General features: G+C 49.2%; 1 protein-coding gene and 1 non-coding gene across 4 annotated transcripts in view; one reads left to right on the top strand and one right to left on the bottom strand.

Moving 5' to 3' along the window:
* Positions 1-772: 772 nt before the first annotated feature.
* The window catches only part of PSAP (prosaposin), a 33,910-nt gene continuing 9,908 nt past the window's right edge, over positions 773-24,774 (bottom strand). Inside the window, exons 2-15 of one of the 3 annotated variants that reach the window (XM_035021124.1) lie at positions 15,994-16,127; positions 13,864-13,938; positions 13,154-13,279; positions 11,912-12,112; positions 11,195-11,338; positions 9,892-9,948; positions 7,907-7,912; positions 5,984-6,115; positions 4,404-4,499; positions 3,921-4,107; positions 3,680-3,837; positions 3,290-3,370; positions 2,944-3,051; positions 773-1,891 (exon numbers count right to left, since the gene is read on the bottom strand). In XM_035021124.1, the coding sequence (XP_034877015.1) occupies positions 1,856-1,891; positions 2,944-3,051; positions 3,290-3,370; positions 3,680-3,837; positions 3,921-4,107; positions 4,404-4,499; positions 5,984-6,115; positions 7,907-7,912; positions 9,892-9,948; positions 11,195-11,338; positions 11,912-12,112; positions 13,154-13,279; positions 13,864-13,938; positions 15,994-16,127 (1,541 nt within the window). In that variant the 3' untranslated portion in view covers positions 773-1,855. Of the gene's footprint in view, positions 1,892-2,943; positions 3,052-3,289; positions 3,371-3,679; positions 3,838-3,920; positions 4,108-4,403; positions 4,500-5,983; positions 6,116-7,906; positions 7,916-9,891; positions 9,949-11,194; positions 11,339-11,911; positions 12,113-13,153; positions 13,280-13,863; positions 13,939-15,993; positions 16,128-24,774 lie in introns of all 3 variants that reach the window. The other 2 variants (XM_035021120.1, XM_035021129.1) reach the window with 2 other exon arrangements.
* Positions 15,155-15,257, top strand: LOC117998883. The gene has a single exon (XR_004676118.1). It is a non-coding gene; the product is annotated as a U6 spliceosomal RNA (small nuclear RNA).

Raw genomic sequence — 24,774 nt, forward strand, 5'->3', positions numbered from 1 at the left:
GAAAACCAAACAAAAATGATAAGCATCTAAGGACAAGGTAAGGAGGGTCACTGGGGACCCAGGAGTCTGAGAACGAACTCAGCCCAGGCTGAGCTCTAAAAAGGCCACGCAGGCCCTCTCCCTCTCCCCTCCCCACATCCCTGTCCATCCCCCACCCTCCCCCGCCCCACGCCCAGCACCAGGGGAGGGAGGCCCAGAGCTGGCTTACCCCACCTGGCCTTGATTCTGACTTCAGCTCAAGTCCCAATGCATTTCTAGCACATCCCCCGGCTGGATACCCAGCTGGGGGCCGTGAGTGATCCCTACCTCCCCACACGGACATGGTCAATGTCAGCGAACTGCGTTCTCTACATTCCACTGGCTTCCCAAACGTGCCGGCTCATAAAGAGAAAGGACTGGTGTTCCCTTGGGTTCTGAATGTAGAGTGTTTGTGTGTATTCCTTTTTTAAATTAAGTTATTCCCTCAACATTTTCCCCTTGATTTTAACTGGTACTCACTGAACGTTTCTGGAATGGTCTGCATTTTAAATAAGAAAAACAACTCACAAGGAGGCAATTCAATTCGTTGTGGGCTCAGTAAACTACCCTCGGGGTTGGCCTGGGGCAAGGGGGAGGGGGCCTAGTCAATGGGGGGGGATTCTCTTTGCCCACTTTGCTCGCTTTCTGCGGCCAAGAGGGGCCAGAGGACCCTGGACACCCACAGGTCCGTGGCCCTGCAGCAACTCAGAAACCAAACGCTGGCTGAAGTGTTACAGAAGCACTCAGGCTCAGGTCTGGTTAACAGACTTTATTTATTGTTAAATCACAGAAACTTTAGTGCAAAATGAATCAAAAAAGTCATTAAGTCCATTTAATAGCAACTGCATGTCTCGCTGTCTCCTGGCAACTAGAAGTGGGGCAGAAGAGGAGGCCCAACGGGAGAGACAGGCGGCAGCCAAGGCCCCGGGACAGCACCCCCAGCACCCCTCTACCTGACAGAGGCTTAGGAGCTTCTCATCCACATTTACATCCACATTTATCTGACGGCCAGAAAGACCAGCTAGGAAATGGGGGATGGAGGTGAGGGGCCGGGAGGCACTAGAGACGCCCAAAGCAAGGCTCCAGCGGCCGGGTGGACACGAGAGCAAGCAGGCGGCCACTGCTGTCCACACACACATACATACACGCCAGGCCCACAGGACCTGCACGTGGAGCTAGCAGACGACATTCAGACAGGTTTCCCCCTCCCACCCAGATCCAAAGAACCCCGACCAAGGCATCACCAGGAAAGACAGCCCAAAGCTGAATTGGAGGGTGACCCGGGGACAGCGACCCCGAGACCCACCCAGGCCTCCTGAGCAGATGCCTCCCGAATCTCCCCTACGGTGAGAACTACGTGGTTTTAAAAAGCCTCTATTCTGAGCCTCTGATCTTTCATGTAACACTACCTTTGTTCTGCTTCTCTGGAGCGGCCCAGGAAGAAGGGAGGTCCCTGCTGAGGGATAGGCAGAGGGCTCAGAACAAGGCCCCAGCCAACATGCTGGAGAGCCTTCTGTCAAGCAGCTCTGGCTCACGCCAGCCCCCAGAGCCCCCCCCCCCACCTCCTCCAGGGAACCACCACACAAGGGCAGGCTGAAAGCCCTCCAGTGCACGGTCCATCCTCACCCATCTAGGCAAAGGAAAGGGACAGTGAAGCAGCGGGGCAGCTGCAGGCCAGGCGCCTCCCGCACGGACAGCAATGCTACGGGGGACAGGAAGGAAGGGAGGGAAAGGGAACCTATTTTTATAACAGAGTCAACAGATGGGAGTGTTCACTGCCCCAGACACACAAGTAGGAAAAGATGCTGTAGTTTCTCCAAGATGGAACGTCCCCCTTCTAGTTCCACACGTGACGTTTGCAATGCTCCACAGCCTGACGGGAGAGAGGAAGCTGGACTTAGTCTTCATGTGACAAACTCTACTCCTGGCCTGTTCCTGCAGCAGACATCACCCAAAAATGGAACTTGTTCTCCTGTCCTAGTCAGCTGGACAGCACCCCACTTACAACTGGGGAGCATGTGGCCCCCGAGCGTCGGCGACTCCTAAGGCAAGAGTCCAGAGCAGCAACTGCAGAGCCCCTGAGTGTTTTACAGGTGAGCACCCATGCAGGAGGGCCCGGGACCCCTCCACCTGGTTACAGGCGGAGTCCCAGCGTTCAGCAGGCGGCATGGAGGCCCCCAAGGCAGAACTCACCCAAAAGAGTGCACCCTGGCTCAGGCCTTGAGAACAGTGGCCCCACAGGCCCCTTCACCCAGGATGGCAGCAGGGACCTACTCCTGCCGACTGTGCTATGCGCTGGGGCCGGCGGGGCAAGGAGCTGGACACGGCCAGGTGGGCATCACTGCCCCTTCCCCGCAGGGGCCCAAACTGATGGCAACCAGACCAGTGGCCACGCCCCACTGGTCATGAGGAACCCGCTGGAGTAAGAAGAAGCTGCGCAAAAGCACATCAAGTAACTGGCTGGTCCACCCGTCCTCACCCGAGCGAGCAGTGTGGTGCGCACCACGGGGGGCGGCCCGGCCAGGGCGGCACCACAGGCCCTGGAACCGCCGGGCAGGCACCACGCCTCAGGGCCACTCAAGAACAACGGCTCGGCCTTGGTGAAGACTCAGGCCAGGCTCCAGCCAAGACTGACCCCAGGGAGAGGAGGACTTGTGCAATCTCTAGGGTGGCCTCATGCGAATCCGATCCTGACCCTGTCAGAAGGGAACTAAAGGCAAAAACAAGGAAGCAGAAGCAAAAAAACACTAAAAAATACCCCCACCCTTACTTCTCAAAGGCAAGAACGTCGTCAGTCCCCCTGCCTTTGCTGGGCGGCCGCAAATAAGCCTCGCTGCTGCTCTGGGCCTCCGTGTTTTCCCGACACGAAGGCCAGCTAGAGCTCCCACCCCAGGCTTATCCAGGAGCGGCGGCCGAGCTACTCACATTGCACTCGGCTGCTGCCTCCATGCTCCGGCACCAGTAGCTGGGGCCCCACACACACTTCTCGGTTCCCAAAAGAGGCTTATGGGCTGCAGGGCAGGCTCCAATTTTCTATGTGGTGAAAACGGGGAAGACTTAGATCTGCCCTACTGATCCTTTTCAAAACCAGAAATTATCAGCTTCTAGAAGCAGCTAGAACTAGAGCTCGGACATGCACTTCCAAAGTCAGTGCCGCTGAGGGAAGCCCTGTCCTCCTCCCACAGTCCATCCCCAGAGACTCTGGCAGAACCTCAGAGGAGCCCCTGCTCTATGCAGAACCGGCCGGGCCCCACGCTGCCCGGAAGCTTACCAAGCACACGAAGGAAGGGTCCATCACCTCCACCAGGACTTCTATTAGCACGGGCTCGTACTCAGTCACAAACTGATCACACTGTCAGGTAAAAGGCAGACGGGTCCAGGTCGAGGCGTGCCCATGCAGAGTGGAGGCATAAAAGAAGGGGCGCTACGCATGCTCTGCCAGCCCGGCACCCCCTTCCCAGATGCCCCCACCCACCCACACTCAGCCTCCCCTCAGCTGCTCCCATTACTGCCCCTCCGCGGCTCCCCTTGAGCCAACAGACTAAGAAATGGCTAGTTCTCCCTGAAAACTTCAATCGGGGGCACAATCGGGGAGCTACCCCAGCCTTTGCACTCTGCAGGCAGGTTCGGACCTTCTGGCCTAAAGCAGCCCAGGGCGTACCTGCTTCTGGTATGGCTCGGGCAGGAAGCTGCAGCCTTTCTCGAGAGCAGACAGGATCTCCTGCTTCGTGCTGTTTTTCTCCAGGTTGTGGTCCAAATAGGTCATCAGCTTCTTGCACACCTCACAGAAGCCACCGTCCCTGGGCTGAATCACATGGACTACACACAGGAGCACAGGCTCAGTGCCGGCAGGGCCCTCCCGAGCCCCAGGGGCCGGCCAGCCGCCCCCTCACCCCGCTCACCAGGCAGCACAGGCAACCCCTGGCTGGAGCACAGATGGAGCATGCTGCACACGATCTCAGGGCTCGCCTCCTGCAGGAGGATCGACAGGATGGAGGTGCCATAAGTGTCCACCACCTCCTGGCACTCTTCGGATAAGGACGCAGGCAACTTTGAGCACACTTTATCCAAAGCGTGAAGTATTTCTTCCTGAAACACAGAACAAGAGGACCCTACTAGAAGAGAGGCTGGAAATCCAGGGCTGGGAAAGAATCTCAGAATACTAACATGACCAGGAAACCAGCCCACAGCCAGGTGCTATTTCCTCCCCACAAAGACGAGACCTACAAAGCAGCCCAACCCCAGCCCAGAAGGACCCACCGGTGGGCGGCCGGTGTGCGGATTCCCAGAGCTGGTGTCCAATGCTGGCAAGGGCCAAGCCCACCTCTCTGCTGGTTCTGCCACTAGGAAACAGGAACACCCTAGCATTCTAGAAATGCACATACCTCAGTCCTGTTGTTGTCAATGAGCTTGACCACCTCCTTCACCACGTACTTGCACACCTCGCAGTAAACATTAGCCTTCGCCTGGACCATGTCCTTCTGTGGGAAGGGCAGGAGAGCACTTTAATGCTGAGACCCTCACCTCACGCCCCCTGGGTCCTGCTAGCAGCTCTAAAGGGGAAGGGACACCCTGTGGCCAGGGACAGGAGAATGTCACACACAGGGTGGCTTCCTCCCAGTGTCCAAGTTCCTGTCCCTGCTGGTTTTATGTGGTGGGAGACCCATCCCTTTGCCCAGTGCTCTACCACCACCACCTCCCACCACGTACCCCCAACCCCACAGAAAAACCAGGAATTCATACTTCAGGAAGACAGAAGCAATAAAACCTGCTTCGAAAACCCCAAAGAGCAGGCCGCATGATGTATCTTATCTGGTCACCATCATTTCAGCGTTCCAGAGTCATTTTGGGAAGGTGGGTGGGGGTGCAGGGCAGAGTGAGGACTCACTACCTGTCCGCTGTTTACAAGACAAGAGCTTTAAACACATTTCAGATCTGCTCCTGTGTTTCACGTCTCACAAGTACCTGAGACTGCTTTCCCAGAGCCAGCCTCTAATAAAGTAATACTGCTAAACACAACCTTCTGTGACAGTAGACACATCTCCATCTCTGCTGTCCAACAGAGCAGCACGGACCACACTTGAAACGTGGCCAGGGCAACCACGGAACTGAACAGTTTTAAATTCTGTGTGATTTTATTTAAACGTAGTAGTCACGTGCGGCTACAATGTAAGCTGTAACTCTCCTTCATCTCCTCTGGCTATCAATTCAGTCAGCAAAACAGGGCACTTCTGCCTCCCCAACTCCATCTGACTCCTTAACCGGGTGGTACAGACACCGCACATGCTGAGGAAGGACAGCAGAGGGAGACAAGACCGCTAAAGGTCAGGTGACACGGAAGTTCTGGAATAAGCAGCACATGCATGTGCCACGTGGTAAAACGTCATGGGGCCTGGGCCCTTTTAAGAACTAAAGCGGGAGCCACATGAACACCAGGACAAGTCTGTTGACTCCTCCAGGTGAACGGTTTCAGGACTCAGTCCCTAACACACTGCTGGGCCCGTAACAGGTGCTGAACGTGAACTGCTCGGGGAATAGGGTGGCTCTTTACCAAATGAAGGGCCCTAGGGAAACCACACACACCCCCATGCTCACAAGCAGCACACCGAGAGGCTTGTGCGTGAGCCCTGGGTGTCCTGGGAACATGAGGTTTGCGCTGCGGTGATGGTGGGCAGGGCGGAGGGGCAGAAACGTGTCAGAGGAGGTTGTAGACATGCTGCAGATGGAGGCTGATCCCGTGGAGCACGCGGGTTCATAACCAAGGAAATGAACGTACTCAGGGCCGGGAGCGGGACCCTGTACTTGCACAGGGACACCATACACTAATGAATGGTCTCAAACTCAAATCCCTTTAGGAGTCGGCAGGGAACCAAACAAGCATGTGCCTCACAGAATGTGGTACAATGTGGAGAGTGGCCTGGGCATGACACGGCCCTGGCCAGGACAACACGATGCCACCAGGTACCTTAATGGGCTCCACCAGTTCCAACGCAGGGATGATGTTCTCCGAGACCACTTTGGCAGGGATCAGAGTCTGCATGGGCATCTCCTTCACTTGGTCGCAGAACCCAACCAGGCCACAAATCTCCTTGGGTTGCTGAGAAGGCACAGAAACAGTAGTCAGATGCAGGCCCGCACCCACCATCCCCTCAGTCCCACCGTCTACACACAAAGGTCGGGGTGCTGGGGGAGCACCCTGGTCACAGCATCAAGACTGACTGCCAAAACAGCAGAGACTCCATGTTAAATCTCAAGGGACTCCTGTAAGTGCAGATGTACCAGTTTCACACGGGGAGGAGGCCACAAAGCTCTGAAGGGAGAGCAGACAAAACCGCTGTCCCTGCTCCAGCCAGAAGCACCCCAGGGAAGTTAGACTTCTGGCACCTGTTTCCCTTTCACAGGCAATCACAGCCTCTCCGAGGACACCTGGTCTGCTCTAGAACCTGTTTCTCGGTCGAGCTGGTTCACTCTCAGTAGGAAATAAGCTGCATGTTCTTTCTAGAGGAGGAACCACCATGCCCACAAACTAACAGAAAGCCATATGTCTTAGATCTTTCAGTGTTAGGACCGTTTTAAGAAAAAATGGTTGACTTTTTAAAAAAAAACACATTCTATTTTTACAACTGCACAAACACAGTATACACAAAACCCCAATGCCCCCAACCGATGAATTCTTTCAGGTCACAGAAGCTCCAGACTGATCCCCTTTCCCATCCAGACACCAAACCAGAGGGAACTAGGTAATTTGGACATCTTGACCATTTCACCATGATGATGGCCAAGAGTGAGAAAAGCATACATGCTCTGTATACTTTGTGAACCAAATACAACCAGCACCTAGCTCTGGGCCTGATGGCAATTGCCTCCCACCACCAAACCATAGAGCAGCAGGATAGGACGGCTAACACGAGACCTGTTAATGCAAGAGAGCTAGACCATGGCTATTGTTCACCTTGCTTTAATATCGAGAAGTCTCTAAAATTAAGTAAGACTGAGGAAGTCTGAAAGTATCCTAAATATTCTGTCTCTGGCACACTTTAAGAATGGGGAGAAAACCAGAATGGGGCCAAAGACACAGCAAGCTTTTTAGAAAAAAGACAAAGACTCAGGAGGTGTGTGGCTGCTTTTGTCTCAAACTTTGTTCTACTTCCTCCTTGGGGCAGCCCGGGTGAAAATGCGGGCATTTCAGCCAAAGGCCTCTCCCATTAGACTTCAAAATACCTTTGAAAAGTATTTATTCCCACAGAGAGATGCCAGTACTCAGAAGGGGGTACTAGCTCAGTTAAGTACAGTCTGGGAGCATGGTCCCAGTATTATGCAACCATTGGCCTGGCTTTTGAGCCATCTGATGTGGCTCCAGGAGCTGCAGGACCCCATCACCCAGAGGGGAAGAAGCCACAAATCAAGAGATTGTTTCCAACTCTCTGGATCCAACAGACGGGAACAGTCTGCTCACTATTTGGAAATGATTTGCTCATGCAGCAGAAGCATTTCTGGGGTCACAGAAAACAGGACTAAAGACATGCAATGCTCCCTTGAGTCATGACAGAAACAAGGTGTCCCACCGGAAGTCAGGCCTACAGTTAAGGAGGCCGAGGCATCTCCGGGGTCACCCGTGGTTCCCCATCATCACACTGGTGGCATGCACATGGCCAGCTGAGCACTGGTTTTTACCCGGAGTCCAAGGCCCTGCTGGCTTCCCTTTCTGGTCCCTTGAAGGGGAGAGGAGAACCCCAGTATCTCAAGTATTAAATCACAGGAGAGAGATGCAGAAGCTCCCCCACCAGCCTATTAACACAGATCATGCCGTTAAAAAAAAAAAAAAAATGAGCAAAGTAACTACAACAAGCAGCAGACCACTACTACAAGCAAATTCCCCATCACATACCTGATCCTGCTGTTGAACAAAAAAACAGGAAATCGGAGATGAAAATAAGAGAAAGGAAACGACACAACAGTTAAGAAAAAATTAAAATAACAACCATCAGTTAACGAAGGTGTAAGTACATCACCAGAAGTTCATGGGAAACCTTGCAGTCACAAATCAGCAACCTACCTTGTTCCTATTATTTCAAGGGGGCCCTGAAACCTCTTCTGGCCCTCAAGGGACAGACCACACTGTCCAGCTGGTGTGTGCCCTGTCCCCATGCCCCTGACACACCAAATCATACTCAAAACATTGGACAGCAGATCCCAGAAAATGCCAGGTGATGAGGAGCTCTCCATCCTCAGAAGCCTAAGCCCCACATGCCTGCAAGGTGAGAAGCAGCAAAGTGGAACATGACACAGGACTGCCCAAATCAGGGGTGTGTGCTAGAATATAAAATACACCCGGGGGGGGGTCAGGGATCCTGCACCACATCCGCTGCTGCCTGGGCAGGCCTCAGGGCAACTTCCCCAGGTAGCCAGATGCTAGCCTGGAAGGCCGATTTGACAAAAGATCAAAAGCCTTACCCTTTGATTCAGCAATTCCAGTTCTAGTTATCTGTACTATGGGAGAAAAGGGGATCTGCACAGGCTTTTGAGTCCCAAGACAAACCCCAAAGCCACCTGAACAACCAAAGCAGATGGGTTACGGAAATTATGTTCTACCCAAACAGTAGACTACGCAATCACTTATAAATCATTTATAAGAATGTTTAACGACCAGTACATTCAGAAGCAAAATAATGCAGACTACAAAGTTTAAAGTAATATAAAACCGTACTACCTCACTGCTTTTTTTTTTTTTAAACCACAAGTGATTTGTGATTTGGGAAGTATCATCCGTGTTTGCAAAAAAACATCTGTGTAGTCTATCTTTTAGGATGAGAAAATTTTTAGTTAGCTATGAGGAAGCAGTTAACCAAATCAAAATCAAAGGCTTTTTATTTCCTACTCTAGCACTCTAGCTGTGTGTCTCTGTAAGCTGCCTCTGAAGTATTTTTAGAACAAGCCATGGTGTAATCATCCCAAATAAGCTCTCTCGTGCCTGGACGGAGCCCCTGAGCAGTTCCAGCAAGGCCACAGGGTCAATCTTTTACTGTGCTGGCTGTCAGCTCTCAGCTCCGCAACTCTGTCGTCGCAGGACGAAATGCGATAAGCATCACTGTGCCCCATTAGAACTTCACAGAAATAGGCAGTGGGCTACAGCCTGCTGACCGCTGGTTAGAGAACATACTCAACATAGTAGAAAGTCAGCAGGATGGAGAGACAGTACAACCCACCCCCTCAGCCCCCGCAGCTTAGATCTCAGGAAGCCAGGGCATGTTCCCAAGTAAGAATCCCTTCAGCCCACGCTGCTCTGAACCACGGTTTTCTGCACGGAGCTAACTACCCACTGCCACCACCTATATCTTCTACCCCTAACAACAGAGGGGTGCCCTCACCGCCTGGACGCGTCAGAGGCAAGTGCGGGAGTTACGGGCTCCAGCAGCAGCCACGGCTAACACTGCTGTGGGGCAGGACCGACTCTTGGCAGGCAGGGCTCCCTGCACCAGTAAACTCAAGCCGCAATGCAGCAATTCTCAGGCCTGGCCTAGCTCCAGAGCAGACTATTCCCACGGGTCCCCGGGTAAAAGCCAGATACCAGAAATCTGATGGCCAGCTCAATATACACAGGCCAACTAATAACCACCAGAAAGCCACCAGGGCCATCCTGGGGGTAGAGCTGCCTCAGCCTGTCCCCTGGCTAGGGAAGGTAAAGGGGGGTGGGGGGGGGGCGGAAACGGGACTGAGTTGCGGGTAGAGTCTGCTGGTGGAACAAGGTTCACTGTGACCCAATTCATTATCTGAAGGGAGAAAAAGAAAACTAAACCATGTAATGCTCACAATCCCGGGACATGCAAAGTTTGAGGCAAAGAACGCGAGCAGGGAACTTCCCATGGCACCTACCATATGCATCATCATCTGGACGGCAATGTCAGAATACTGGTTGATATAGTTCTTGCACTGGGGAGAGACAAACCAGTTGTTAGTGACACTAACCTCTGCGATCACACACCAAAAACCCAGCATATTCCCAACAATGGCACCGCGTGACTGTCACGTTTCCAAGAGTACCTCTTACAAACATCTTGAGATAAAGATGGTAATTTGTTTTTCCTATACCTGATAGGAAAAGGTGTGCAAAGGGTGTGTTTTGAGAATGAGATGAGGTCCTCCAATCTCCTTTTACAGCCCAAACTTGCCCCGAGGTCACAGAGCAACCACTCAGGAGCAATTCTGAATGCGGATTTAAGAAATGCTGCTAGGAACCCTACGTGACTTTTCAAACCCACTCATGCATTCCTGGACAAGACTTTAAAGCTGAAATCCAGGAGGAATTCCTGCAGACCCTCACAGAATAGTTCTGGCCACACTGGAGTGCCTCCATGGTGAGAAAGCCAAGGGTAGTTAACAGCCCTCAGACAGGGCTGAATTGGGGAAGCCAAGTTAACACAGCGATATACAAAGATACTTCAAGGAGGCCAAAAGATTCCCAGAGGAAGTCAACAGAGAAGAACCCAGAGCTCCCAGAACCAGCCATTCCTACCCAAGAAGGCTGCTCTAGATCCCAGACCCATGGAGTTATTACAACCAGCTTCCCTACACCAAGGTTTTTCCGTTACCAGGTACAAAACTAGCATTTTAACAGGTTTTACACGTCAACTTCACACACATGTGGTTAATGTGAATAGGGTCCAAGAAGTGAAACCCTCTAAGAGACTAACAAAATGAGTTTCTTAGCCTGCAGGACTAACATTCACCAAAGTAAGGAAGGCGTCCCGAGTGAATCTCTTGCAAGCCCCTGCACGGCTTCCCATGCACAGCGCACACTTAGAATTATGACTATACAACAGCCAGGCTTTTAAAAACAAGCTTATAAAGGATTCTAGTGTTGTTTCTTATATGGTGACTAGGAGGAAAACGAATCCTCACAAAAGTGGTCTCCTTCCACTCTTTTATACCAAGTGTTTGGTTATATATACAAATTCAACTAACCAACAAAGTATTTAAGTACCCACCAACTATTCCAGTTGCTTTCTGGGAAAAAGAAAATGGGCGTTGTTTGAACCATCTCTTCCTCAAAGCCCTGGGGTTGGAACTTAAAACGGTACCTCAGTAACTGAAGTTTTCTTGGGTCCCCCGCTCCAATGTCCAGAGCCAAGCTCCCTGGTCCAGCACACCCTCCCATGCATGAAGAGAGAAGGCTTACCATGTCAGCCATGCCAGGCCCCAGGAGGTCACACTGCGCCTTGGCATGGTCCACCAAGGCCTCGACAAAGGTGGAGTTGGTCCTTACGGCATTCTGGATGTCCGTCACCATCTGGATGCAGTCCTGGCAGACGTCCCCACCAGCCTACCGGGGGGAAGGGGGGGCGGGGGGGGTGTTTCAGGCTGTAAACACAGCATACTCCTATGGTAACTAAAAGGATCCAAATTCCCAAGACAATTTCCTTATGTGTTCATGACCACAGCACTAGGGGGTGACTTACTGAACAGTTCTGTGTTTTTAAAGTTTTTTGTTTTTGTTTTTAAGTAATGGCTACATCCAACGTGGCACTCGAACTCACAACCCCAAGATCCAGAGCTACACGCTCCATGGAGCGAGCCAACCAGAGGCCCCAGTTCTGTGTTTTTATAGGCTCTAAAATTATCAACAGGTTAAAATCAATTAGGCATTGATTTCAATAAAACTTAATCGGAACACAGAGAAGTCTTTGCATACTTTAAATATCCCAAGTTCTTCAGAACCTCCATGGCACAACTATTTGAAGGGTGGCTCAGGTAACTGCAGGGTCAAATGAAGGAATAAGCCCCCAGTTTGAGAAAACACATACACACACACACACACACACACACAGCCTCTCTCATGTCCCATTTCTACTCCAATCAGAAACGGGGCCCTCAGCGGCTGGGCCTACTGCCTTACCTTCTGCTGGGGCTCGCTGTGGGGGCCGTCCTGAGGGTACAGGAGGAGGGGGATGTTGGCCATAAAGGGAGCCACCACCTCAGCCACATCCATTTCCGGGATCTTATTGGACTCGAGCTGTTTCTGGTGATTCAGTTCTGCCAGATGCTTCTGAAGAGACTCGCAGAGATTGAGGGCGGAGCACACCTCCCCAGGACGGCTCTAGTGGGGAAGTAAGTCCAGCTGGAAATCCTCTTCCCAGAGGAAAACAAAACCACCACCCGGTGCCCCTGAATGAGTCCCTGTCCTTACCTCCTGACCTGACTCATATTCATGCCCTGCTCAAAAACCACCCAACCTGCTCCCCCTCCATCTCCACCTTAGCAAATGGCTCCCCCACCCGGCTCCCAGAAGCTCAAGCCAGAGACCTGGAAGACATTCCTCACTCCTCTCTCTGTTCCTCCCCTCCCTCAGTAGGTACAGCCCATTTCTCTTCTGAAACAGAACGTGCATCTGTCTACCTCCACTGCCCCATCACATCTCACATGGACTGTCCTGCCAGCTTCCCCTCTTCCAACTCCCAACTGGTGGGACCTAGTCCAAACCCTTTACAGAAGGTCACTTCTCCCTTTGAACCCTCCGAGGACTTCCTACTTGCACCTGCAATCCTTAAATAGAGCCTAAAAGGCCTTGCATGGTGTGACCCATGCCACCCTTGCCAAAACCTTGGTCCAGTCTTAGCACACTCCTGCGCTGCTGGCCCTGTTTTTTGAACACCTCTTCTTTCTTAGGGTCTTTCTAAATTTCACAAACCCAGCTCCTTGTTTGTGGCTGAAAACCAGTGCAATAGCACGTGGTTTCTGCACAGTAGATGCTTATTTGAATGCAAGCAGAACACCCCTGTAGCTCAGTCCACTTAGGATAAAAACCACAGAAATGAAATAAATTGCATGCTCAAAGGGAGAGCAAAAGATCTGACATGAGTTAGCAAACAGGCACGTATAGATGTTATAGCTGTTTACAATTCCTTCAGTATTCTATATTTCCTGCAACTCTCCCATTTCCTGTACTCTCCCCCAGCTGTGAAAGTTACAAGCAGAGTGTTCTGCTGGCCAAAGCCATCTTAGATGTCAAAATTATAGTAACAAGCTGTTGAGAAAATCCAAATCCACGAAAAGACTTTCCACTTTAATCATTCTGTTCTGGTCTGGCACCTCCCTGGGCCCCGGAAGTTCCCTAAAGAGTCTGTTCTCCACCACATACCATTTGTCCTTTAATCATGTCCAGGATGACTGGGAAGTAGGAGTCAACCATCTCTTTGCACGAGGCAGACAAGTTCGGATTAGGCAGCCAGTCACAGGTCTTCTCCAAGTACACGAGTATCTCTTGCTAAAGGGATACAGGCAAGGGTCGGATCAGGATGGACTTCTGCTCTGCACACGACTGAGAGCAGAGGACCTCCACAGCTCCCAACAAACAGCGGCCTCAGGGAAGAGTCCTGGGAGAGGGCTAGTGGCTGGCCGTGGCTGCACTGGTCAAACAGGCAAAAAGCAGACATTCCTCAAAATGAAGCTGCTCTGACTGCAGTCTCATGGGCACAGGGAATCCTGAGCAGAGATGGCCAAAACGGACCTAAAGGTAGCGACCAGCGATACGAAAATCCCCATCGACCCCGGGCATTTAAACACCGAGGCCAGGGAACAGCAAGCTAGGTCTCACAGCCTGTTTCTGTACAGCCTGTGGCTCAGGATGGTTTTTATATTTTTAAAGGATACGGGGAAGAAAAAAAAAAACATGTGACAGAAAAAGTATGTGGCTCACAAGATCTGAACTACTTTCTACCTAGACCATCCCTTGTTAGACCCCCAAAGCTGCGGACAGCTCGTTTAAGGAACGGATGTACATGACCACATGGTCCCTGCTCACACGTGGTCACTGCTCACACAAGGTCACACATACTCCCGGCAGCTCACCTCGGTGGCATTGTCTTTCAGCATGTCGCCTGCTGCAGTGATGACATCTTTGCATATGTCGCAGGGAAGGGATTTCTAAGAGGAAAGAACATGAGGGAGAGAGATCTGTAACGCACACCATGCACAGCTGCAAAGCCCCCCGGCCTCTGTCCTCTTCTATCTAACTGGGGACGTCAGACACACTGGCACATTCTGGTTCCCCAACCTAGATGAAAAGTCCAGGGGAAGGATCAGGGTCAGGCAGGACTGACCAGAACCCTCTGTGCTTCTAGGGATAGATACCCTTTTCTTCTTGTACGGTCTACACCTCAGCACACGTGGCACTGGCCAAATGTCATAATGCTCACAACAGCTCCAGGAGGAAACTGAGGCTTGGAAAGGTGAAAATCAGAGCAGCAGAAATCAGAGAAAACCGGTCATCTGGGGTCAATTACTATCACAGAGTAAAAGGGGGTGCGGCAGAGAAGCCCAGCTGGACACTGGCACTGACTCCCGCACTCTACCTACCTTCCAGCTCCCAGGGGCCGCTATGCTCTCGTGGAAGCCATACGTCACCACCCCAGAGCTTAGAAACAGCATGCCTGTCCCCTGAGAAGCCTGGGCACCCCGGGCCCCATGTGGCCCGGGACATGGCAATTCTAGCTGCTTCTTGAGGCTCGTGGGAAGCTCCCTTTTGAGGGCAACTGATTTTGAACCCGTGAAGAAGGAAGGACCTAACAAGTCTGGGTGAGATGAAGGAACACCTGTGAACTTAGCTGCGTTGGAAGAAATCAATTTGAACCTCTGCGCCTTATCAGGCTAATACCGGATGCAGGCAACCATGAAACTGCCCTATCAAAAGAGAAGAGCTAAAGTCCTCCCTTTGTCACATGCTGAATTTGAAAAGAGGAAGCCGTATTAAAAACAAGATGAGAAGCAAATCAGAAACCAAATCAGAAAGTAATTTTGGCCACAGAGGGTAGTGTTTCAGCGAATTCAGAAACTATTTCTAAGAGAACAGGGTCTTTAATTGTTCTTCTCTTAATGAAGCAGCACTAGTGGCCGCTGATGACAAGTTTTACACCTGGAACTCCACACACAGTCAAGGGTGGCACATCCCGGAGCAAGCCACACGCATGTTCTGCAGTCAGCTGGTAGAGCCAACAAAGCTCAGGTGTCTCCTGAGGGTTCAGGTCGCAGGAAGAATGCACTTGAGCTTTGTCATCTCAGAGTATTCCCCATGAATGTAAGGAGTCCCACATTAATATGCTATATTTAACACCATTTAGATGAAAAATCAGTAGCATCAGCCTTGCTTCGGCAGCACATATACTAAAATTGGAACAATACAGAGAAGATTAGCATGGCCCCTATGCAAGGATGACACGCAAATTTGTGAAGTGTTCCATATTAAAAAAAAATTCAGTAGCATCTTTTCCAGTTTGGCTATAGCTAGAAATAACATTTTAAATAGCTACTAAGCTCTAGGGTCTGAATCTGCGATCTGCCTGTCTGCTAGAGGCAAAGAATGAAAATACCAAAAAGCAGGGAAGGATTTCAGAAGTTTAGCATCCACTTTTTTTTAAGACGTATTTATTTATTTGAGAGAGAGAGCACATAGCAGCAGAGGGAGAAACTCAAGCAGACTCAGTGCTGAGTGCAGAGCCTGGGGCTCGATCTCATGACCCTGAGATCAAGACCTGAGCTGAAACCAAGACTCCGACGCTGAACCGACTGCACCACCCAGGCGCCCCTAGCATCTATTTTTTGAGTGACCAAGGGATAGAGCTGTGCCAATGTACCCAGCCCCGGGAACGGAAGCTGCAAACCTCTGGTCCCTCACCTGGAGTGCAGAGGTGGGACGTGCATGGTGGCCCAGAAGGCAGCATGGAGTGCACACAGTGGTGGCTATGGGCGGACCTCAGCCTCTCACTGCCAAAGAGAGACTCCCTGACCTTGGGGGAATAGAACCTTAACCTCTCTGAGACTCCATTTCCACCGTGCCAAAATGGATCCACCCTGCAACAGATCCTGCCTCCCTCACAGGGTCACCGTGAGGAGCAAACGAAGGGAGGCAAAAGAAAGTGCTTTGTAAATGGCAACAGCTACAGACGACATAAGGAGATTGAGTACGGTCCCAACGGCACTTACCACCGTCGGCTTGTTCCAGACGGTCTGCATGCAGTGCTTCAGGGCCCCACAATCAGCTGCCGTCTTCACGTTCTGACACCACACTGCTGAGCCTCTGGTGCATTCCTTCAGGCCCAGGACAGGGCTGGCTAGAGCTAAAAGAAAAACCAGCATGAGAAGGCGTCCCACCTCACTCACCTACCCAGGGTGAAGCACCAGCCCGGGCACTGAGCTGGACAGCAGCTCAGCCCCTCACCCAGCTGCATGGCACACAAACCACACGGCGGCATTGGGTCAAGAAGCTCAGTGATGTCTCAGTCTAAGTCACAGGGCTGGGAGGGACCAGGGACTACCTGCTTTGCTTTTTTCCTCTCAAACTATCTTTAAAGAGTATGAGGCCTTTTTATCTTTACAACCTTAAAAATCTTCCATGAATAAATCATGCGAGAAAACAGACATATTTAATTATAAAAAAATTTTAACTTCTGAAGAATGACAAAGTCAGGTTTTTTTAATCTGTAGGGAAAACAAGATTCATATTCTCATTACAAAAACAATGACTCTCAATATTCTAGTAAAAGAGCCCTTTTATAAATCTAGCTTTGTGAATATGTGCACACAAGTCTACTAACAAAAAACCCTCCATAATCCACTTTGGTATCACCCAGTGAATACGTGTCCACTCAAAACCGGGTGCACAGCATGGAATGTGCTGTGATAAGAAAGGACTCAGGCAGAAGTCACATGCGCAGAAATGGGACTAGGGAAAAACACAAGAAAGATACAAAGTCCCCTAGGACCAAAGAAACGCCAGTTACAGCAAGAAGGTGCCATATTTTGAAAGTTAAATAGCCGAGGGGGGAAAAAAGTGACAAGTTTGTAGCAGAATATGCATTTGTACAGTCGATAAGTGTGACTGTTAAGGACTTCTTAATGTATTTCAAAAACTGGAAAAAAAAAATCTCTCCTCAAAAAAGTAATCCACTTCTAGGGGCACCTTGGAGGCTCAGTCCCCGACTCTTGATCTCAGCTCAGGTCTTGATCTCAGGGTCTTGATCTCAGGGTCATGAGTTTAAGCCCCACATTGGGCTCCATGCTGGGTGTGGAGCCTACTCTAAAAAACAAAAGGAATCTACTTCCAGAAATGGATTATAAGGAAGTACAGCATTCCAAGAGGTAAAATATGACATGTATAAATATATTAAGTGTAATTCACAATACTAAAAATAAAAGTAGATGTAACCTGAATGGCCAAAAACAGAGGGGGGAAAAACTAATGATTCTTACTAAAAAGATTATGTAGCTGTAAAGTATAAAAACATTATATATCAAATAGAAAAAAATTCAAGAATATGAAATTATATAGAAGTTGCACAAAAAACAAATACCTCCCAAAATTATGTTGTTTGTGAATCTCTTTAAAATATTCTATAAACTGCCTTAAGGGTACCTATGTTTCTTACAAGAGGTCTACAGTAACCTTGACTTTGGCACCTCACCTCTAAGCCAACAATTCAGCTAGAAAACAACAGATTCCATCCGGCTACAATAAGATGGGTGACAGCGCAGAAAGCCGACTCCAGCAACAGCTCAGTAGGACAGAACCACCTTCTACTGTGAAAAGGAAACACGAGGCCCAAGTCTGAGGAGAAAACCCACCCACGAACTAGACTGACAACCTCAGGAGTCATGTGGCTCTTTGCTTCAATTTGTAAGCCAATGAGAAGGCACAGTGATTCCACAGACATGAGGAATCACACACACACAGTATACAAAGCATGGAGGTTGGCAGGTGCTCTCACTCCAGGAGAGGGAAGGCAGTGAAACGCAGTCATTACTAGCTTTTCGGCCAAAACTATATTCCACAAACTATTCACACAAGGACTGAGTCACAGGTCTGCAGAAAGCTCAAGCCAGATGATCTGCACCCTTTCAGACAGTGGCAAATGAATTATTAATCTGCTACCCAAGTTACTGCCTTTGATGCCCCTTTGCAGCAAAAACCGCATCCGTAACCAGTTCACAAACCAACTGAACTAGCCACATTCCAAGAGCCATTGGCCTGGACTCTGGTTTCCAGGGGAAAACATGCAGCAGATTCAATAGTACATACTAATCCCCAGATGGTTCATAGAAGTTTAGTACCTATAATGTAGCCAAGCTAGGCTGCGGCCAGCCTTCAGCTGCAGGGATGCGGAAAGGGGAGGGGGCAAAATTTGTGTCGCAAGGGTAAGGGCTCTTGGAAAGTGTGCGGGGGTCACAGAGACAGCACACACAGCAAACAGGCTCCAGCAGCACCTCCCAAGCTCCTTCCACGCACCGGGCCCCAGGGAATTCTGAAAAGCACCCAAGATACACCAACTGGTTCTACCTCCAATTGGGAGAAAAGAGCCAGAAAAATAACAGGAAGCTACAAAATGAGTCTCTAGGCAAAAGAATGCACAGAGATACACAGGGTGGCCAGAAAGAGGTTAGGCATCAGCAGACCAGAGCCAGGACAGGATTCAGAGAGCAAGGGAAGGCCAGGGAGCAGCCCTCTCTACATAAGGCCTGACCACCATTCTCCATTCTCACAAATGTGCAGTGAACTAGAACTTTGATCCGGGGTTTTTCTCCAACCATCCCAGTCAGGAATTGGCTATAAGGGCCAAAATCTATCAGGGAACAGGATGCACGATCATAGGCCCAAGAAGCAAGAATACTTTGTAGCTTATTTACTCCTTCAAGGAACTTGAAACAGTAATCATGTGCAATAATGACTTTGTTACCAGCTTTGGCCAACTGTTAGGGACTAAAAATAGTCTTGGGCAGCTGGTTATCTGAGACTGGTCCAGCTAACAAAAACCCAAGTCCTTCCACAATCCCAATAGTTACTGTTACTCCACGGCCCTCCTCAGAACTTTCACAAGTAGAAGGTGTGTATATGTATGTACAGTGGCCAATCTGGTAGACCAAGGAGTCCTCAAAGTCAAGCCTAAAACATTTCATGGACACTGAGAAATGAAACTGAACTCCCAGCTCCTAGAAATTAAATTCTCAGTAACACACTCCCATGTTCCTCCAACTTAAAGCCACATTTTTAAAGGTGCATATTATAAAAATAGTCTGTGGTATATACAACAAATCTGATGTCCTAAAATGACCCAATGTGTATCAACAGAAACAACTGTGCGTCCTCGGGATCGGTAATGTGAGGCTGAAACGCAAGCACGGGTGATGCTAGTGAGCTACCTGGGGAGGGTTCAGGTGCTTATTTCAGGACCTGATGCCCTGTGAGGGAACCAAACAGTGGGGTCGGAACACTCTGAGACACGAATCCTTTTCCCGGAAAATGTATTTCTACACAACACCCTCACATCATTTCAGGGAGCTCTCAGGCACTACCCCTGCCCAGGGATCCCCCTGGGGACTGAAGGCACTAAAACCAAGCATGGTTTTTCCCCACCCAAGAAGGAAAACAACTATGATGAAGGCACGATTACCAAACTCCACTGACTGGGACAAGAACACTGTGCTCAGACAGCCGAACAAAGTGAGCAGACTTGGGCTGACTCCATGGCGGGAGGGACAGATCCTGAAGAAACTGTGGTATGTTAATAGAAAACAGGGGCCCTGGAGCAGCAAAATTAATAGCTGTGTGGGGGAGCGAGCAGAGTCTTCTTCAAAAAGAAATCTGAACTGGCCCCGGAAAGACAGAAATACAGAAGACTGGCTGAGAGGGGGAAAGGGAATTCCTGAACATTCCAAAGGAGAGAAATCTTTGTCTTCTCAGGAGCCAGGCTGCAAAGACAGACCTCAGGCCTGATGAGACCTCATGTGGCACGCTCACCCCTATGTGAAAGCTCACTCTGTGGGCAATGGCTCATGCTAGTGTCTCAAAAACCCAGGTGTGATGTGGCAGAAGAACTGTAAAGGAGGTAGGGAATTCAGATGATGGGGCACCTAACTCAAATGGAAAGCTCTTACCAAAAACTCCAAGCCAGCAGCAGCAGCAGGACCGAAAAAGAAGCTGAAAGAAAGATTCCAAAAGAACAGACAGCTAGAAAAATGAAACTCACAAGGTTAAACTTAAATGTGAACACGAGGGGCGCCTGGGTGGCTCAGTCAGCTGAATGTCTATCTTTGGCTCAGGTTGTGATCCCGGGATCTGGGATGGAACCCCACTTCGGGCTGAGCCAGGCTCTCTGCTGAGCAGAGCGCCTGCTTCTCCCTCTGCCTGCCGCTCCCCCTGCTTGTACTCGCACTCTCTCTCCCTCTCCCCCCGCCCACCCGTCAAAAAGTAAGTGAAATCTTAAAAAAAAAAAAAAAAAAAAAAAAAAAAATAAATATAAATATATATGAACACGCAGCAGGGCCCAGGCCACAGAAGGAGAGAACACACCTGTGTGCTCTGCTTGCCATGAGTCAGCGACAAGAACAGCAGGTCGGGAAGGTGAGGGCACGTGACACCATTCCCGAGTCCCCTAGAATACTGGAGGTGTTTAGCTGGGAGAGACAATGTTTGAGAAACACAGCCATCTTCATAGGGAAAGGATGCCTTCCACCTATCACATGGGAGCGGATCTGCTGTCAGACCCAGACCTCAGAGCAATGCGTAGAGGTGAAGGGAAACAGACCACAGCTCAAAGTAGGGGCCATCCACAGGGTTACAAAGAGGGAATGAGCTGCCTCATTAGAGGATAACCTCTCCAAAAGCAGAAGCAACCACGCAGAAACAAAATGTCCAACTATAAGGAATTCTACATAAGAGAAATCTTGCATGGTGAGCAGGGCTAGAAGTCGTCTTAGGAGCTACGCATCTTCACTCCTGTAACAATGAGGCAAATGACGTTTTCAGTGTGTGTACACAACCAACATATAAAAATTACCCTAAGCCACTTTCTGATGAGTAATGCCTCAAAAGATGTTCCCAGCAAAGCTTTCATCTCTACTCTCATTCTCCCACACTCTGCCCCCAAACACCAACTTCCTTCTTTTGAGGCAATATGCTGAACTCTAAGAAAGTTCTTACAGAACATGAGTCTGACCCCCTGGAGAGTTCTAATTAAATATGTTAAGATACAAACACTCCTCAGGGCAAGGGCAACCAGGCACTACCCCTCTCAGTTCCAAGGCCTGCCGTTTGAGCCCTCAATGACAACATCGAGGTAAACTGAGATTACAGAAATAATCCCTTCAGACACACTAAAACCCTACAGGCAGGTTTCCTTTTATTAAGGAGACAGGCTTTGTGTTGTTTTCTAAGACACAGAACTTCAATTGTATTTCCTTAGCAGAGGGATAGGTGCAATGTGTTCCCTTTTTACTCCCCAGGCCTAGAAGAAAATAGACATGTTCTAACGACCCACATGTAGGTCATTTATAAAAAAAAATGGGCTGTAATGGAATTTTAATTTACTGAGAACGGATGCCATGAGCTAGACCAGAAAGGGGCTTTGCAGCAGCTCTAGTCTCTAGACCAAAAAAAAAAAACCTCAGTGGGCCTGGAAGGCAGGGCGAACTCACTAGAGCCACATTGTGTTTTTAGGTGTGATGACTTCCTGCAAAAAGAAACTAAATCTTGAGCTTAGAAAATGAGACATCTAAGGTACCTGACCCACCATTTAAATTAAATGTTTTTCAAATGTGGGACACTGAGAAAAACAAAACAAAACAAAAGATCTGCCTCCAAGTCCCACCCAAATAAATGACCTTCAGCCAATCACTGTCCTGAGCTTATTCTTCATCTGTAAAATGAAGATGCAGCTACTGGGGTCACTGGAATGTTGTTGAGAATCAAGATGCTGCTGGAGCGGAGGGGGGTGGGAGGGATGGGTTGGCTGGGTGATGGACACTGGGGAGGGTATGTACTATGGTGAGCACTGTGAATTGTGTAAGACTCATGAATCACAGACCTGTACCCCTGAAACAAATACGTTATATGTTAATTTTTTTTAAATGCTCAATCTCTCATTAAAAAAAAAAAAAATCAAGATGACATCGTTATGTACTTTCAACTGCCAGAATATGACATCTCTCAGCCATCATGCCTTTACCAGCGTCTCTCTGGCATTTTTTTTTTTTTTAAAGATTTTTATTTATTTATTTGACAGAGAGAGAGACAGCGAGAGAGGGAACACAAGCAGGGGGAGTCGGAGAGGGAGAAGCAGGCTTCCCGCAGAGCGAGGAGCCCGATGCGGGGCTCGATCCCAGGACCCTGGGATCATGACCTGAGCCGAAGGCAGACGCTTAAGGACTGAGCCACCCAGGCGCCTCTCTGGCATTTTCATTTATCCACATATTTCAACTCCCATACCAGACTGGCTTTGAAATCAGTCAAAGGCTCAGATCATAGCTCACCAATTCTAGTCAGGTGACCTTACAACTTGTCTTCAAATCTGCAAAATGGGCCTATTACTAGTACTCCTAGAAGTTTATAAAAATTAACCAGAATTTGTAAAACACGGGGCAGGGCTACAGAAGTCAAATAGGCGCCATCATCAGCATCGTTGTCACCACCTGGAGTAGCAACAACAGGACCTTTCTCTGATCCACTTCCTTGCCCAAAATAGGAGCTCGCACAAATAGCAGAATCCAGGCTGTTGTGTTTGTTTACTCTGCATTTCTTTTTTTTTTTTTTTTAAAGATTTTATTTACTTGACAGAGAGAGACACAGAGAAAGAGGAAACACAAGCGGGGGCAGTGGGACAGGGAGAAGCAGGCTTGCCGCGGAGCAGGGAGCCCGATGTAGGGCTCGATCCCAGGACCCTGGGATCGTGACCTGAGCCGAAGGCAGACGCTTAACGAATGAGCCACCCAGGCGCCCCTGTTTACTCTGCACTTCATCAAGTACTTAACTGGCAGCTCAAAGACCTAAAGAGTTATCACCCAAATCCTCAGAAGCCGTTGATTAGTCACAGAGAGGGAAACACAGGCTCCACTATTAGAAGCCCAGGAGTAGACAACTATGTACACAGGTACTAAACAAGATGTTTGCAGGAGCAGGAATGAGATGTGCCCAGCAAGGCATTTTAAAATACCACAGATGAAATGTTCTCAATAATTCATGACACGGGAACTATGGGCTAAGATCTTTTCCTCCGACCCTGATATAGTTACGGCAACTGGAACCCACCTTTTTTAGAAAAGCCCCCTCAAAACCTCTCCTTTTCTGGAAGGTTGAGGAGGCGTTACGACAAAATGATGGCTGCCCTGAGTGCGGGGGAGTAGACTGGCCTGAAACCCCTGCTCTGCTAGCTAATAAAGCCAAGACCTGAACAATTACTTATGCCACAATTATCTACAAAATATGGAAAAAGAGTGCCCCTTTCTCAGGAATTCTGTGACAATCAATGAGAAAGCAAAGAAAGGACAGAGTGCCTGGTACCGACAAAGCTCAGTTAACTGTGCACCTAATTGTTAATGATGGACTTGAGGGGACGACCACCAATGGAAGGCATTCACGTTCTGATTTTTATATTGTGGTACAATTTTTTCCCATGTTACCTTCAAAGTCAGAAACAAGTTACACGTTACCACCAGTTTCAGGGAACAATTTCTGCCCAAGGAGGCAGAACCTGAAACTGTATCGTATAGGGTTAATGAGGCTGAAACTACCAGGAGATTTAAAGTTTGTTTTCCCAGAACTGTTTCTCCCTTATCAGCTGTTGTTTCTTTTCAGACTCCCCTAACAAAATCCACTAGCTGTCCTGGCAGAGGCTTGAGCTGAAGGTCACTGATAAGGTTCCAACCCATGAACAAGCAAGGGCCTGCATTCCTTACCTGAGATAGGAGCCCAAGACCCCATCCAGTTTATAGGAGCTCTCGGAGCATGCACATAGCCCCGCTCCTTAAGATGATGTCAGGACCCCAATTTTGCCTCGTTTTAATTTTACATCCCCACCCCAAAATGAACTGGGATAGGTCACATATATGTTTGCTCAATGCACATGCTCCACCTTTCCTCATGAACAATGAAATTCCTTTTCATCAATATACATATGTAATCTCAACCCCTATGATTATAAAACTTGTTCTCTCCCCCTTCAGGGAGGAGGATCTGAGGCTTGCCCTCTCGTCTCCTTGTTTGGCTGGCTGGCTGGCTCTCAAAGAAACCCTTCCCTTGCTGAAACCTGATGTCTCAGAGACTGGCTTTGTTGCACACCCAACAGAGGAACCTGGGTTTGGTTATGAGACCACAAGTTGTTCCCTATATTCATTCTCCACGCCTTTCAAAGGAGCAGAACCACAGATTTTTAGTTATACACATGGCTGCCAAGATTTAAAAACTACATTTCCCAGTCTCCCTTGTAGCAGGGTCTGGCCATGAAACCACAGTCTGGCCTTGAATGACAAATGTGCCGGCTGGATCTTTAGCACTCATGAAGAAAGGGGCTAGACCTCAAGGATGCAGTCTCTCGGAGCTTCTGGAAGTAGAACCACCATACTAGCCCTGGACTGTCCGGCTCCTGAACGTCCTGTGGAAGGATAGGGACGGTACTATCATATGTAAGCCACCACTACCTTATCTCTGTTGTCCACAGTCAAATCTAAGCCTAACTAAATACCAGCTTAATCATCTACCTCACTCACCTGAAGAGTCCCCAAACAGCAAGTCTTTTTAAGGCTTACCTCCACTGAGGATATTCTAAAGCCTACATACACAACTTAATTACTGAAGGTTTTCAAAAACACTCTCAGAATGAAGGGGACAACCTTCCCAAGAAGATGTATCTTACGCTCCATTTGTTAACACAATCAGTCTTATTATTTTAGCCATTGTATTTCCTTGTAAATATCTTAGATAACATATGCTAAATACTG

This window comes from Mirounga leonina, unplaced genomic scaffold (assembly GCF_011800145.1).
Source record: "Mirounga leonina isolate KUSES-001 unplaced genomic scaffold, KU_Mleo_1.0 Mir_114, whole genome shotgun sequence".
Taxonomy (NCBI): domain Eukaryota; kingdom Metazoa; phylum Chordata; class Mammalia; order Carnivora; family Phocidae; genus Mirounga; species Mirounga leonina.